Source organism: Phlebotomus papatasi, chromosome 3 (assembly GCF_024763615.1).
Source record: "Phlebotomus papatasi isolate M1 chromosome 3, Ppap_2.1, whole genome shotgun sequence".
Classification (NCBI taxonomy): Eukaryota; Metazoa; Arthropoda; class Insecta; order Diptera; family Psychodidae; genus Phlebotomus; species Phlebotomus papatasi.
The window spans coordinates 82,429,151-82,444,082 of record NC_077224.1 but is presented as its reverse complement, the minus strand read 5'-3'; the positions used below and the strand labels follow the sequence as shown (position 1 = coordinate 82,444,082).

The window sequence follows — 14,932 nt, the reverse complement described above, 5'->3', positions numbered from 1 at the left end:
TTTTTTTCTTGTGTTAATCAATAGTTGTGACTCTTAGCAATATATTTTAATAGCTGGTCCTAAGTCTCACACTTCCTGAAAAAATTAGGAACCTATCTCTTTTTTCCTAGTTTCAGGAAGCAAAAATCAAAAATAGGTCCAAAACTGTAATTTCAATACATGATATTTCATAAGTTTTTTCTTAATTAATGTCGCTGTTCAGGAAAAATAATATCATAGGCACATAGAGGGGTCATCAGTACTAATATTTATGTAAAAATATTTGTACTTGGTGGACACTGTTTTTGTGGGTGGTGACAAATTCATAAATTCTACCTGTGTCCATCCTATATTTTAAAAAGGGTCCATGAATGATAATTTAAAAGTGGTAACTCTATCATTAGATGTGATGCTTTCATAATTACACCTATTGTAATCTCCCAATTTTATCGACAATTGACATAGCCTTCAACCCTGTTGCCTGAATTTTAAGGTTGCAAAGTGACATTTTCTTGGACTCAAAGTGAAAAAATGGTTTTCGCTAGTGCCCTAATCTCATAAAAACATGGCTTAGAAAAAATTACATAAAAGTGATTTTAAAACTAATAACCAGTCGTACAAACGATTTAAGCAGATAGATTAGAGTTTCGTCTAAATATTGATGTGCAATTTTTTGTATCCGGTAAAATTTTTACAGTGAAAATGGGCCTCCGAATTGTCGAATCAATTATTATACAGGAAGGCCCCGGACCCAACTTGTATAAAAATCGCCACTGAATTTCCATTTTCTTCTTGAGGAAAATCTAAGGTTTTTCAGGAACTATTTGAGGTGGGATTATGAACCTAATAAGTGAGACATTTTTTTGTCATAGTGGAAGAATCGCTTCGGTTTGTGTGGTAATCAGAAAATAATCACAAATCTTGGAAATCATTTTACAGTATAAAACATGGTCACTTTTCCCTACTAATAGGTCATGAAATGATTTCTTAAAATGCCGATAGGGATTCCCTCGACCTTATTTTGAAGAACTTGAGAACAGTAAAGTACTAAAAAAGACATGTTCATTTTTCAATAATGACAAAGAGAAATCTTTCTACTGAACATTGTTTTAGTACATCCCATGTGTTTCTGCGTTATTAACTTTTTTTTGTGTTGGTTCCTGTCTTGACTGTTTCTCCCAATCCTTTCCGTGTTCTAAAACCACCAAACAGTCATTACAGGAACCCATGCAGAGAAAAATCGATAATGCAGAAGTACTTGAGAACAGTAAAGGTCTAAGAACACATTTACATTTTCTTTTTTTGGAAATCTTTTTCTTGGATGTTTTTTAGTACAAGTTTGTTCATATTTATTTTTTCCTTGTCACTTTTTATTTGTGTTGATTCCTATCGCGGCTGTTTTTCCCAGGATTTGTCGTGTTCTAAAAATACTAAACAGTCATGACAGGAACCAACACAAAAAAGTCGATAAAGCAGAAGCACATGGGCACCATAACAAAATTCTCCGCTTTTACGTTACGGCGTTTAGTCATTGAAATGACCGAACGTGTTAGCCCGTTTCTAGCTTTCCCAGTTCTGTTTTGCTTTCTGGGGGATGGATTGGACTAACTGCCGCCAAGAAGTGGGTGCTGTTTTTTTTTGTTCTAGCCTTACAACATTTGTTATTTTTTTGCAGCTAATATTTTTGTTTAAATGCTACTGTAAACACAAATGCAATCAATTTTTTGCGCGCCCTTTTTGTCTGGTGAATTCCAGGGATAGAATCTCTCAACAGTCATCATTTTGAGTATTATTTTGCACGTCATGAGAAATATAAATCAAATATTGCATTGCACATTTGAGGGGGTTTGCTGATGTCTGAAATAACAAACAATGTTTCTCCTATCTCTCTATTTGAATACAATAAAATGTAATTCAATCTGATTGCATTAGGCATCATCATTCACGTGAATTCTGTCTGTTTTTCCTGCGAGGGGTTTGGTGTTTTATTTAGTTTTTGGCTGAGAGTTTGGGGTAGCTTTTCTCTGGAGGCTTTTAATGGGGCGGGATAAATGGTGTTGGATCCAAATCAAACATTTCAGTCCATTTCACAAAATAAAAAATATATATATTCAAATAATTAGTTGCCCAGGGGAATTGGTATTTGGATAAAATATCTTTTTCTAATTGGATTTAGAGGGTTTTGGGTTGTTCATTTTGAGTGGCGAAGTGATAATAGAGTTTTCTGTCGTATGAATTGATTTATCTGGTAATTACAGTGGATAGAACAAAAATGTGACTGTGAGTCAAATAGTTTATCTTATCCCTTGGCAATCGACAGAAAATCACGCGGGTGGTTTAGGGAGAAAATTGGGTTATTTACTCAATATTAGTTACGGTCACAGGGCTCATATGTTGGGCAAAGTGACCAAAATCGACAATCCGAAGATATGGCAATATCTTATTTCAGCAAATAAATCAACTGCAGACCTTCATATATATTTCTCTTGGCGCCCTATGGAATAATTTTTGGCAGCTATAGGATTTTATTATTATTGACCATGTTATTGAACTATCTCTCTGCTCTATTCTACATCTTTCATCGTCATCCGGACACCAAAAAAAAAAAAAAGAAAAATGATGCCAGGAGAGAAAATGATCTCCGAGCCCAAGAAGAATTTCTATAAACGTGTTTCACGATTGGCAACAACATTATTATTGCTAATTTCAATTCCTTTACTTTTGCGTGGTACATGTTCTAAAGAGTAATTTTTCCTCCACTCTGGCATACCATGTAAATTGTCATTAAACTTGATTATGTTGTGTGATTGCAAATTGTGCACGACGATTGATTTCAATTTAATGTCTCACTCCTAATAACATACATGTGATATTGAGATTTTAATCCTATACCACACAAAAAACGAACGGTTTAATATCATAAAGCATAAATGGTGCTACACAGAAGGCTTCTCAAATGGATTGAATGCAAATCAATTATCAGTGATAGATATGCAAGTCAATTGGAAAGTACATACAACATGAAAATTCTACTTACGAATGAATTCACAAATACCACAGCTGAAAACCAGTCACTGGTGTCGATTAGAAATTATCTAATTTGACTTGTATTTCACCCCATTTTCAATTTAATATCACAATATTTCTCGATAGTTTATTTTTGGTTGCCTCTCTATCCATGTTGTGACTAAATGCACCCTTACCACATGAAAAACCACAAATCTCTATTAGGGACCTTTCACATATTTGCGATGTACGATGCGATGCGATACGACATTGCGTTTTAATTTACTTGGACTTTAAATGACTTGCAGACTTAAGGAATTGGCTTTCACTCTGGCATTAAAACTAAAAAAATTAAGAACTCAATAACACTAGCCACCATTTCACCGCATGAGGGCGTTGTTTTCTCCCGTCAGTGGCGCTGCTTACAATTTACATTTTTATTTCCAAAGCTATTATCGCGAAAGATCAATCAAACCGAAAAATCACATATGGATCGCATATTTTTTTCAGTCTTTGAAAAATTTACTATGTAGGGAAGACTGTACGTTCAAAAGAATGGAGGACAGTTAAGACACCCAGACGAGGTTCAAAAGGAACACGTTTTGCTTGGGTCTTTGAGAAAGATTAAAATTGATTAATTTAAAAAAAAGTTTAGAATAGATAAAAAGAGATAAAAATAAATCACAAGAAGAGCGTCAGGCTAAGAAAGAAGCAAAGTCAAGGGAACTGAAAAATATATAAAATAATATTAAATACATAGAAATATTCTATTCACTTTTAAGATAAATCATTAAGCGTTAAATCTTTAAATCGGGATTTAAAGTCTGTAGATTATTTCCTCCGCGTGAGGGCACTGGTTGCTCCCGCGAGTGGCGCTGCTTACAATTATCTATTTTCATTTCTAAAAAGTTAAACAAACAAATTCTATCAAATTGAAAAAAATCCCAAACAGATTGCTTACTAATTTTCGCACAATTTATTAAACATATATTTTCCTTAATTTCTGAGATAAATCGTTAAGCGTTTAATCTTCAGATCGGAATTTAAAGCTTGAATCGTATTTCCTCCGCATGAGGGCACTGTCTTTCCTCGCTAGTGGCGCTAGGTACAATTTTCAATTTTTATTTCTAAAGCTTTTAGCAAAAGAATTCGTTCAAATAAGTAAAAAAGAGCAATTTGTACAAAATTTTTCGCACAATTTAGAAAATAAATATTCTGCTCAATTATGTTAGATAAATCAATATAAAGCCCTGATCCCTGTTTTGCAATAAAATCTTTTAATGAAATAGTGTGAAAACTTTCATAGACCTTTAAGAAGGAATGTAACAAATTTTACATTAAGGAAGATGAAATGGATATATTCGATTTCTTTTGGATTTCAGGATTTTTGGTAATTCTTAAGCCTTTAAAAATAGTTTTAAAGCCTCATTAGCCTTTAACTCAGAATCGTAAATTTTCAATTTTGACATTAAATAAAATTAACTTATATTTTCAAATTCCCTTTATCTTAGGGTTGAGTGGATTGTTCATGAGATAAAGAATTTGAAATATAAAAAAAAGAACATAGGGGTGACATGATAACTCATTTTCGATACTATCGATTGTCGATTCTGAAAAATTTAAACGATAGCTGCTCTACCTGTACGTAAAATAGATGTTTATCAACAGTCTCATTCTTTTAATAACGTCACAATGAATGACTCAGGAATGCATAGAAAGTTGACATTCACTAAACCTAACAGATATAGATTTATCGATACTATCGATTCGATAGTGTCGAAAAGTTATCATTCCACTCCAGGTTTTGGACTGAAGGTTTAGTCCAATTTTCGAAGTTCTGGAATTTTGTTTTATTTACCTTTAACATCTCATCGTAAGTTTAAATTTTTCAAAAAAAAAACCTTATAATAAATAAGCGAAGTTAAACCATTTAGCTAAACCTTCGGCTTAAAAAACGTTTAATTTTCAAAAAGGTAATTAAAATTCTTTTTGAACATAAGAATAATTGAAAATGTTTACATAAAAGTTATTGGATCAGTATCAAAAAAATATAATCTCAGCTTTTTAAGAATTTTTAATTAAATTTATTGGATTTTTTCTGTTTAAACTTTTAATTTTAATTTGAAAGTTACTATAAGAATGGGTATCGGTTTACAGAATAATAACCATTGCCATTTGTTCTAATTTATCCGGTCTGTATTTGCAATCTGAAAAGGTGTAGCTATCCTGATAAATATAAATTTCATTCAAAAACTTGACAGAAAGTACAGCGCGCCATCTATATGTCAAATTAATCGTATTAATTGAACTGTGATTATAATGTACAATATTTTAAAAAGATAAAATAGATCTAACATGAATTCTCCGGAAAGTCATTTACGGAACTTACGTCATAGATATACTTACTGCTTAAGCCGAGATATATATATTAGTCACAAACTGATGGAAATTCAATCTGATCTTTATTTTGAATATAAATACGTTAAGCTGTCTCTCGGCTTAAGTCGGAATTGTAAGTCTTACCAGATAGTGGACAGAAAAATAGATCTCTCTTGGTTTTTAATCTCTAATTCTTCTTGTGAAGAATTAAATAGTGAAAATTAGGAGAGGTCTATTTTTCCATCCACTATCTGCTACATCTCATCAGACCGAAAATTCATTCGTAAGTCTTACCATCCACAAGTACATCTTGAAAAATTCGAAAATCTATTCGAAAAGCCAAAAAAGAGACTTTCTTACTTTTTGATAATTCCGTAAGGTGGCTGAAGTTACATCTTGTTCGAATCGAAGTGCTCAAGTGTCAAAATGCGACGGTTTTAACATTGTTGTGAGGAAAAAAAACAGAACTACTTTTCTTGTCCCATTATTTATTAACTCCATATTCACTGAGTAGGGGAAAGTGCTCTCCCTTCGAATGTTCATGCTTTCGAATAATGTGAATTTTCTTTTAGTTTTCCTAAGAGCATAAAGTTTATTGTACGGCTTTTCCTATATCTTAAACGTAGTTTTTTTTTTGTTAAAACTCAATAATTCAATAATACAACGAACATCAAATGCTAACCGATTTCAATTCAGCTGAAAAATTGTATTTTCAGCAAAATTCGTGCCATTTCCATATATTTGGTTAGCACTTTTTGTTCAAGAACAACTGACTGGTCAGCATATTTTTGCTGATCGCTGAGTGTTTCCGTTAGAACTCAATAATCTAAGTGCAGAAAAAATCTTCAAAGCTGTACCTCATGCAGTGTGATTTGTTTGAACGTTTATGGGATCGTATGACCACAATTATTGAATTTTGTTTAACTAAATAAACTATTTTTCACGTAATATCGTTGAAACGACATATTAATTAGGTACTCTTGATTTACACCGCGCGCAATTTTTACGGTTGCGGTAATCTAAAACCACCCACACACAAACAGTGGCGCTCAACATCAATCTTGGGCGCTTTGGGAAAAAAGGAACTAAAATAGCTCAGGCCTCTGAAAAAACCTCACCCATAATTTTCTATTATGCACTATTAATGTGAAAATCTAATTGTGAAAGCTTTACACTGTTGATCTTGGGGCTATTTTCTGCTCGATGAAATGGAGATTTGTCAGAAGTTTAAATCTATTTTGCAATAATACTAATGCCTAAATTTCTATAAATAGTAGGTTGTAATAAAGATTTGCGCAAGGTGTCTCCTTGGAAAGATTTGTGATTGAAAATTATTAAAATTAAAATAAATTAAATTTGTTTTTTGTTTTTGAAAATCAAGACGAGAATCGAGCGCAATCTTTTACTAACCATCACCCATTTTTAACCTCAGTAACTCTCTACTATCGTGCAGCTCCAGACCGGGTCGACCGCCGAAAAGGGGTCCAGTGGGCCTGTCACTTCCTGCCACCCACATGTCACATCATCCTCAGCTGAAAAAGCATCGACTGGACAACGGGGACTATCCGTATGAAAATGGACATCTCAATGGTGAGTCTATTCAGATTCAAATAGCTGTGTTTGCGAAACGTTATGCCCTAGATACACTTACGACCTAAGCCGAGAGACGGCTTAATGTAAATTATATTTATCAAAGTAACGATTGGACTAAATTCCCATCAGTTTCCCATAAACTAAGCCGTTTTTCGGCTTAAGTCGAGAGGCGGATTAGTCAAAAACTGATGGAAATGTAATCTGATCATATTTTGATTATAATTACGTTAAACCGTTTCTCGGCTTAACCCATTCAGTCAATGTACAAGAAATACTTGAGATAGAATGTTCATGTTTTGCAATTATATTCTTACTGATTAATACATGATTTTTTTCAAAAGAAAAAAATTTTATCTATTATGGGGGCGCGGGGATTCGCCCTCAAACACACGTCTTAACGGTCACTGAATTTAAATTCTGTGCATTAATTCATTACAAACTATATTGATTTAGATAGAGTAACTATTCAAGAAAACAAATTTACAACCAGAATTCAAATCAGGAAAGAGGATGGAGGTCAATTTTAACAAATTCGACGGGATGTCGAATTTTCAGTCCGCCATTTTGAGCAAAAATTTTGCATGACTTTCCGCGAAGCGAAAAAATAACAACAAATTGTATTTCTATCTCTGTCAGGCTATTTTTTTCAAGTCATTGAAGGGCTGAGGTAACTAAAAAACCATTCCCGACAGCAATTCGAATATCAATTGTCCAGAAATAAATCATCTAAAATCACTCAATTTGCGTATGATGTATAATACCATGGTAAGGAATGGGTTAACTGAGTGTGTCTAGGGCATTATTGTCAAAAGTACTAGCGCGGGCTTAAATTTTGGCACACCTGTTGAAAAAATGCTACCACGATACTCCATACGGGATCGCGCATTGTTGCCTGAACAATTTTCTCTTTAAGCATATACTTCATGTGAGTAACACATATACCCTATAAAAAATCCATTTTAGAAGAATTAGAGCACAACCAGCCTATTGAAAATTCTTAAAATAATTTTACGATTAGAGCATGAAAAATGACCAAAATACCTTGTTAATTTTACAAATGTTTTCAACAAATTTTAAGCAATTCAACAAACATATTCAGTGAATAGTACAAAGATTTATCTGATGTGCAATAATAGCTGCTAAATGGTATCAATTTGCTCTGTAGTGGCATTGCGTCTGCCAGTTTTATGAATGGATGGAAGAATAAAAAGGGGAGAACGATAAAGAGAACTTTGAAATGACTCAAAGAAGGAAAAATATCATTTTGAAAATTATTTATGATTATACAGTATGTTCAATGCTCTCCAATCTCCTCATGCATCCCCATAAATACAAGAGATATATTATGTGGAAGAGATGCTGAGCACTGGAGCCGAGTGAAAGAAAGATGTTTGAGTTGAATGTCGAAGTTATTCTTTTGAAATTAAATCGTAAAATCCGGTGGTGATTCTTTTGGACTTCTTCACAATATTGTTGTATTAAATGTTTCTGTGTTTCGTTTTTTGGTCCATGGCAGGCAAATGATGATTCTTGGGTTTTGCAATGGGGCGCGAGAAGTAAGATTGGGTATTGGAGACGTAACCGTGCCTTATAATTTATTATCATTTTACGCAGAAACAATATAAATACATACTTGTTGGTGCTTCCCAAAAACTTCTCTCTTTTTCTTTTTCAAATAAATACTAAAATGCAACATGCAATACAATGCAAAAATCCTTTAACACCCGTCTATTTCTCTTACTGAAGACCTCCATGGGATCCCATATCTTCCTCCTGTACCCCTTAACAATAAAATCCCCAACATTGGTGAAATAGCAATGATGCTCCAGAAGAGCATCGACAACACGATCTTGTTTATGGCCAAATAACAATAAATTACAGTGTAAATTAGTATTAATTCTATTTGTTGCTGAAGATGCTGCCGTCATGTCTCAAATGCGTGTAAGATGTACACAAGAAAAATTGGTAGCATTTTTACGATATGATATTTGATGAATTTATTCCTTTATTTGCCATTCTTGCCTTCTGAGAAATTTTCACAATCTCCTGCCTCAGGTTTTGTGTCCTGTACTGCGATAAAAATCCTCAGAAAACGTGCTTTGAAGTGAATACTTAGTAATGCTTGATATTACACATGATTCTGCAATGTTAACCACCTTAACACTCAATTTTATAATTATTTTATGTGTAAAAATACGCTCTGAGAAAACATTGTAGGTTTGTTAAACACAATGTGTTGAAATAAACCACGTCAGTGTTAAAATTATACAAGTTAGTGTTAAAACAAAGCTTGGGTATGTTTATTTTCTGACCACAAAAGTTCTTATACTCAGAAAAAAAATCCTTTGTTTGCATTTTTCAGCTGGATATTATTTATAGAATTTAAGAAATAAAATTCATGGCTATTGAACACAAAGAGTTAAAATGTCATATTGGTAGAAATTCGAAGCACTATTGTGAAATTTCACGTTATAACCTTAATAATATTCAGTATATTAAGTGGTTACTAAGTACTAAAGTCTTTTAAATATACTGAGAGAAATCCGAAAAAGTAAAAAAAAAACATTCTGGAAATGTTTATTTTAACCTGCAATATTGATCCGAAATCGGTGTAAATATTATGCTTTTTAGGTGTATTATGGGTTAAATTTACCCTTTTCATGTTAATTTTACCCTTAAAAAGGTGTAAAATTAACATTAAAATATGTTGATATATTTTTACACCTAAAAAGTGTTAAGGTTAGTGTTAAGGTTTTTCTCAGTGTAGCAAAGCCCTAATTTTAAATAGTTTTAGAATAATCAACAACTTACCAATGAAAATGAAACAAGCATCAGAGCTTTGCATTGAAACATGCTAACCAGTTAGCAGTTCTCGAACAAAAAATGCTAACCAAATATATGGACATCGCAGTGCTTTGCGAGTCTCGTTTTAAGGTTAGCAGAATTCAGCTGAAATTACATCTTTTCAGTTGAATTGCAATCAAAGCATTTGGTGTTTGCTGGGTAATACAAAGATAGGGGTCTAAAAATGCCTTAATAAGTACTTAAAAGTACTTATTAAGGCCTTGTTCAGGTCTACAATGAACTTAGCAGATTTTTCAACTACGAGAATTGACATTGTAAAAATAATTACCTTGTAATACATTGTCTCGATACGATTAATAAAAGGGCTATTGTAGCTCCATGTGCTTTCTCATTCACACAGCTTTCTAAAAAGCACAGTTCTCTTAAAATCATATTTGAAAGGTCCTCTCCTACTCTATCTTTTCCCCTGACATTGCCTTGCTTCCTTTTCAAAGGCATATGTATAGCCATGTGTTGTTCTCCCAAAGTATACGCTTAAGTGTAAAAATCGCATTTGAACGAATATTCTGGAATTTTTGCCCCAAAACAGGTATTAGGGGTTATGAGGGACCCAAGAGCGTATTGTGATATTGTTAAAAGATCGTTTAAAACGACAAAGGATTATACAGCCTGAGAAGAAGCATTTCCGCCGTTTCGCTTTTTAGGCTGGTTATCAACGTTGAGACGGCGGCGGACGCTTGGTATGCGGGGAAAGGGGGCTAATGTAAAGACACATGTTGGTAATAAAATACAATACAATATTTAGATTTTGATAAGATATATGAGCGTATTGTAAGCGTATTGATTTATTAGTGAGCCCTTTATGCCCTATATGGTCGCTTTAAGCTTTAATGGCCTAGTAAATTTTGAAATCCTTGTATAGATATGCTTTGAATCAATAGCTATCTTAATACAGTGGGACCTCGATAGAGTCAACCCCCGATAAATTCAATCTCCATTAGAGTCAACAGCTATTTTATTTTACTCTACGGACTCCGATAGTGTCAACTTGGACCCAAATTGACTCCGATAGATTCAACTTTTCTCATATTATTGAACTAATAATCTTATATGATTTAATATGATCTTTTCGAAATAAAAGCTGGTCTTATTGTGTATCGTATCAACGTAAAACTTTGAACACAAGAATAAATATTTATGTAATTATTAATTACATTATTACATTATTATATATCATTAATTTGTAAATGAAAAATATTATGGCAAAAACAAAAAATATGAACTCGAATTACAAAAAACGTACGGGATGCTAGATTTTTGAGTATAACATAGTGAAGAAACTCTTCTAAATTTATTCGAACTTTTTAAAGATCTTACTTCTTTAAAAAATGTACATGATAATCAACCAAAAAAATATGCTTCTAAAGAAAACGTGTAAATTTATTTTAACTTACATTTTTAATTTAAAATATCAGTATCTCCAAAGAAAATTTGGATCAAAAACAAAAATAAGCAACAGATAATTAAATTTTTTGAGCAAAAAAGTTTTTTAACAAATTCATTAAAAAGAAATAGCCTGCGGTATGCAAATTGTCTTGATGCATAATGCTATTTCACGATTTTTTCGGTCCCGAAAATGTGCATAAACCCGAGACTGAATGTATTTACTAATAATAAAAATATTTTTAGAAATCATTCCTTAATCTCCAAACTTTGCCTAAACACACAACTTTTTTGGGCCACAGAGTATAGAATATATGGATTAATTTAATAAAATATTCTACTATCGTGTTGAATTTATCAATGACCTAGTACAAACATAAAATAATACCTCGTTATATCAAAATTTTGATTTTTTCGGACTCCGATAGAGTCAACGATTCCAATAGAGTCAACAGGCCTGGAAATAATTAGTTGACTCTATCGAGGTCCCACTGTATATCGAAAACTTTTTGCATTTCTTATTCTAAGAGAAAAAAACAAATGTGTAAACGCAGGGTTCATTTCAACTCTAATTAAATGTTAATTTAACACACGGGGATAGTAAAATGATGTAGAGTTTGGTGTTATGTCTACACCCTTTTCACGTTAATGGTAACATTCAAATTGCTCGCAGTGTAATAAGAAAACAGTTCATTGAACTAAAGAGTTCATTGTGTGGAGAAGTATGAATGGAAAGGAGGATACTTCGAACATCCTCTTTTGACTAGACTTTTCAGAGAAAAATTAACTTCTTTTCGCTCTTTGGAATTTTCCATTGAGAAGATTTTCCAGAGAATGTTTAGGAAATGTCGAAAATTCAGGGCACGCCGACGCTCCTTGCCCATTTTAATAATTTAATCCTCGTGCAAGAGGAGAATGGGTGCGTTTTAAATCAAATTATTGATTTTCTAAATGCCCTACTTCCGCGTCATACTCTTTTTGCTACATAAGTTGGTAATTTGGCCATGATATACTCAACACTTCTGCACGTTTCAACCCCATAATATAATCTCAGTCACGGTGGGTATTTTTCGACCCTCTCACGACCCTCTTGTTGTATGCGCCTCACCATATCTCAAATATTCACTCTTTAGTATCAACTTTAATATCAATTGCCTGAAAATGTCTACCTTTAAATTTTTAGCTAAATTATAGATTTCTCTCTTTTTTTTTTTGAAAAAATCAGTAATTCTTCTTTGATAACAGTCCATTACCAATTCATTTTTTTCCGGCAAAAATTGGGGGCAATTTTCTATTGTATTCAACAATCATCACCACAAGCAATTTCATTGAGAGGGAAAAAACCACTCACTATTGTTGGATTTGTTGCCAAAAGTACTCAGTCGGATATTAAATATGGGATTTATAAGCATACAACAAGAGATATTACATCTGTTTCAGCCCTTTCTATGCTACTGGCATTTTTTATTTCTAGGGTAAAACATGGCTCAACATATTTAATAATCGTTGCTTCTGTATCACTTTTTTCCACAACTTTTATTTCTGTTTTAATATCTGGCAACATGTGAGAGGAGCAATTGTTGCGCTATATAGGAAAAATTATATGCAGACCGTTGCATTTGCAATACGGATTTTATATGTACCTTTTCGAAGAAGGTACTCCATTTGGGTACAAGAGCCGTGTGATCCCTGTGGTTTTGTTACTGAGAGATTAGCTATCTGAAATGCACTGGAGATTTTCTAGAGTACACTGCGAAAAATAACATTGAATTCATATTGGAAATTAACAGAATTTTGTCAGAAGCCAGTGGAATTTGAGATTTTATAATAAATATTCAGTAACAGGCGGAACGGTTAGAGAGAATGACTTGCGGTCTTCTGGCTACCATTCTGTAAAGCGAACAGTGAACTAACATTGTAGTTCAACATTTCTCCGGTAGGGCTTCTAACAAATCCTTGTATTTCAACTGTGTCAGTTGGCTATTGTTGCTATTGTACTCTCAGTCCCGGGATTATGCACATCTCAGTCCCGGGATTATGAAATGGCATTATGCATCGAGAAAATTTGCATACCCGCGGGCGATTTCTTTTGAATGAATCGGCCGTAGAACGAATTTCGCACGGAGTAAAAGTATAGTCAAAGCAAAACAATTCAACCGTTTAAAAGAAATTCATAAAGAAACAGTATTCTTTGGCCAGAGTTCTTCAATAAATTGTTAGAATATTTAAAATTTTCACCTTTTAAAGGAATTAAAATTTTATACTGAAAAATAAGCATAGTGTCTTTAAATTTCCCGTGTCACAAAATAGTGTACATTCAGGCGTATTTTACAAATGATTTCGTAAATTGACTCCAGTCAAATAACAAAGCACTGGAGTGGAATGATAACTTTTCGATACTGTCTAATCGATAGTATTGTTAAATCTATATCTCTTTGATTAAGTCAATGACGACTTTTTACACATCGTTAGGCCATTTATTGTGATATACTTAAGAAAATGTGACTATTGCTAAATATCTATATTAACTACAAAAATTAAAGCTATCGTTTAAATTTTACAGAATCGACAGTCGATACTATCGAAAATAAGTTATCATGTCAGCCCCGACTTTGTGATTCAAAGGGCCTTGGTTCGATTAGTTCGATGCTTAGAACTTTATTTCAGTGAAAATATACCGACTAATGACTGAGTAAGTCCGATGAAGTCGGTTTGGAAGTTTGAAGATCTTTCAAAAATCCTAAATATAAGCAAATCTGTTGAAAAATATTCCCTTGAAAATGTTTGATTTTTTATCATCGAAAATTCGATATCGAAATGGTTTTCGAACATAGGTTTCCAAGGACGAAATATTCGCCTTGACTACCTCTAATACATTCTCGAAAATGAAAGAAATCGCAGGAGCCGTTTTCGAAATAAGCAAAAAAACATCGTTTTAGAGGGGAATGAGGAGGGTGGGTGGAAAAAGAAAAAGAAGACTGTCCTAGATAGGGTAAGTGTGCCAAATTTCGGCATAGTTGCATGCAAGCGTCAAAGTCTCAAGTTTGAAATGTAATATTTAAAATACAAATTGATTTTTTTATTCTTTCTTTTATAAGAGTGTTGCTTGGAACCTTGTAAAGAGTTTACCGTCTTTATTTACTCTAAAATTATTCTTAATACATTTTAAAATGAATAAAAATATAGACATAGCTTTGGTGCCCTATTTCGGCCACCTTCATTCTCATAGTTCCTTGCCCTTCCGGAATTCTTCCAATATCTTTTTCACGTCATCTCGTTTGTCGAAGCTACATTTTTTGTTATTTTTTTGCATTGTATAATCTCTAGAGTACGTAAAATCTAAAAGTTCATGGAAATTCGAGGAACAAAAAAGGTGGCCGAAATTGCAAGCTGGCCGGAATTTGGCACACTTACCCTAATGTTGACTTATCTACGATATCTCTTACCTTTCAGTCGATATATCTTTGCAGTTACTAGTTCACTACACTATTGGAGTTGTACTGTTTTAACCTGTCACCACTATATTATAATAGAGGAGGCCAGGGCAGTTGATAAACATGTTTGAATTAGACTGATAAATATTTAAATGAGTCGGGAGGGAGTTAATTACTCTGAATAAATAGTAATTTGCTCAATATTCTTTCTAAGGAAAACTACATCATCGAACTGTTTAATTCTACCCCTGACTGATTCTGCCTAGTCTGCCCTACTTGAGATATGTGTCAAT

The 14,932-nt window shown here is 33.1% G+C and overlaps 2 protein-coding genes across 6 annotated transcripts in view; both read left to right on the top strand.

Moving 5' to 3' along the window:
* LOC129806037 (cytosol aminopeptidase-like) overlaps positions 1–14,932 on the top strand; it is a 489,987-nt gene that overhangs the window by 59,531 nt on the left and 415,524 nt on the right. The gene's annotated exons all lie outside the window — the stretch shown is intronic.
* Positions 1–14,932, top strand: part of LOC129806032 (dachshund homolog 2) — a 285,935-nt gene that overhangs the window by 120,081 nt on the left and 150,922 nt on the right. For 3 of the 5 annotated variants that reach the window (XM_055854339.1, XM_055854340.1, XM_055854338.1), the window contains one exon: positions 6,818–6,954. In XM_055854339.1, coding sequence (XP_055710314.1) covers positions 6,818–6,954 — 137 coding nt within the window. The remainder of the gene's footprint in view (positions 1–6,817; positions 6,955–14,932) is intronic. The other 2 variants (XM_055854342.1, XM_055854341.1) reach the window with 1 other exon arrangement.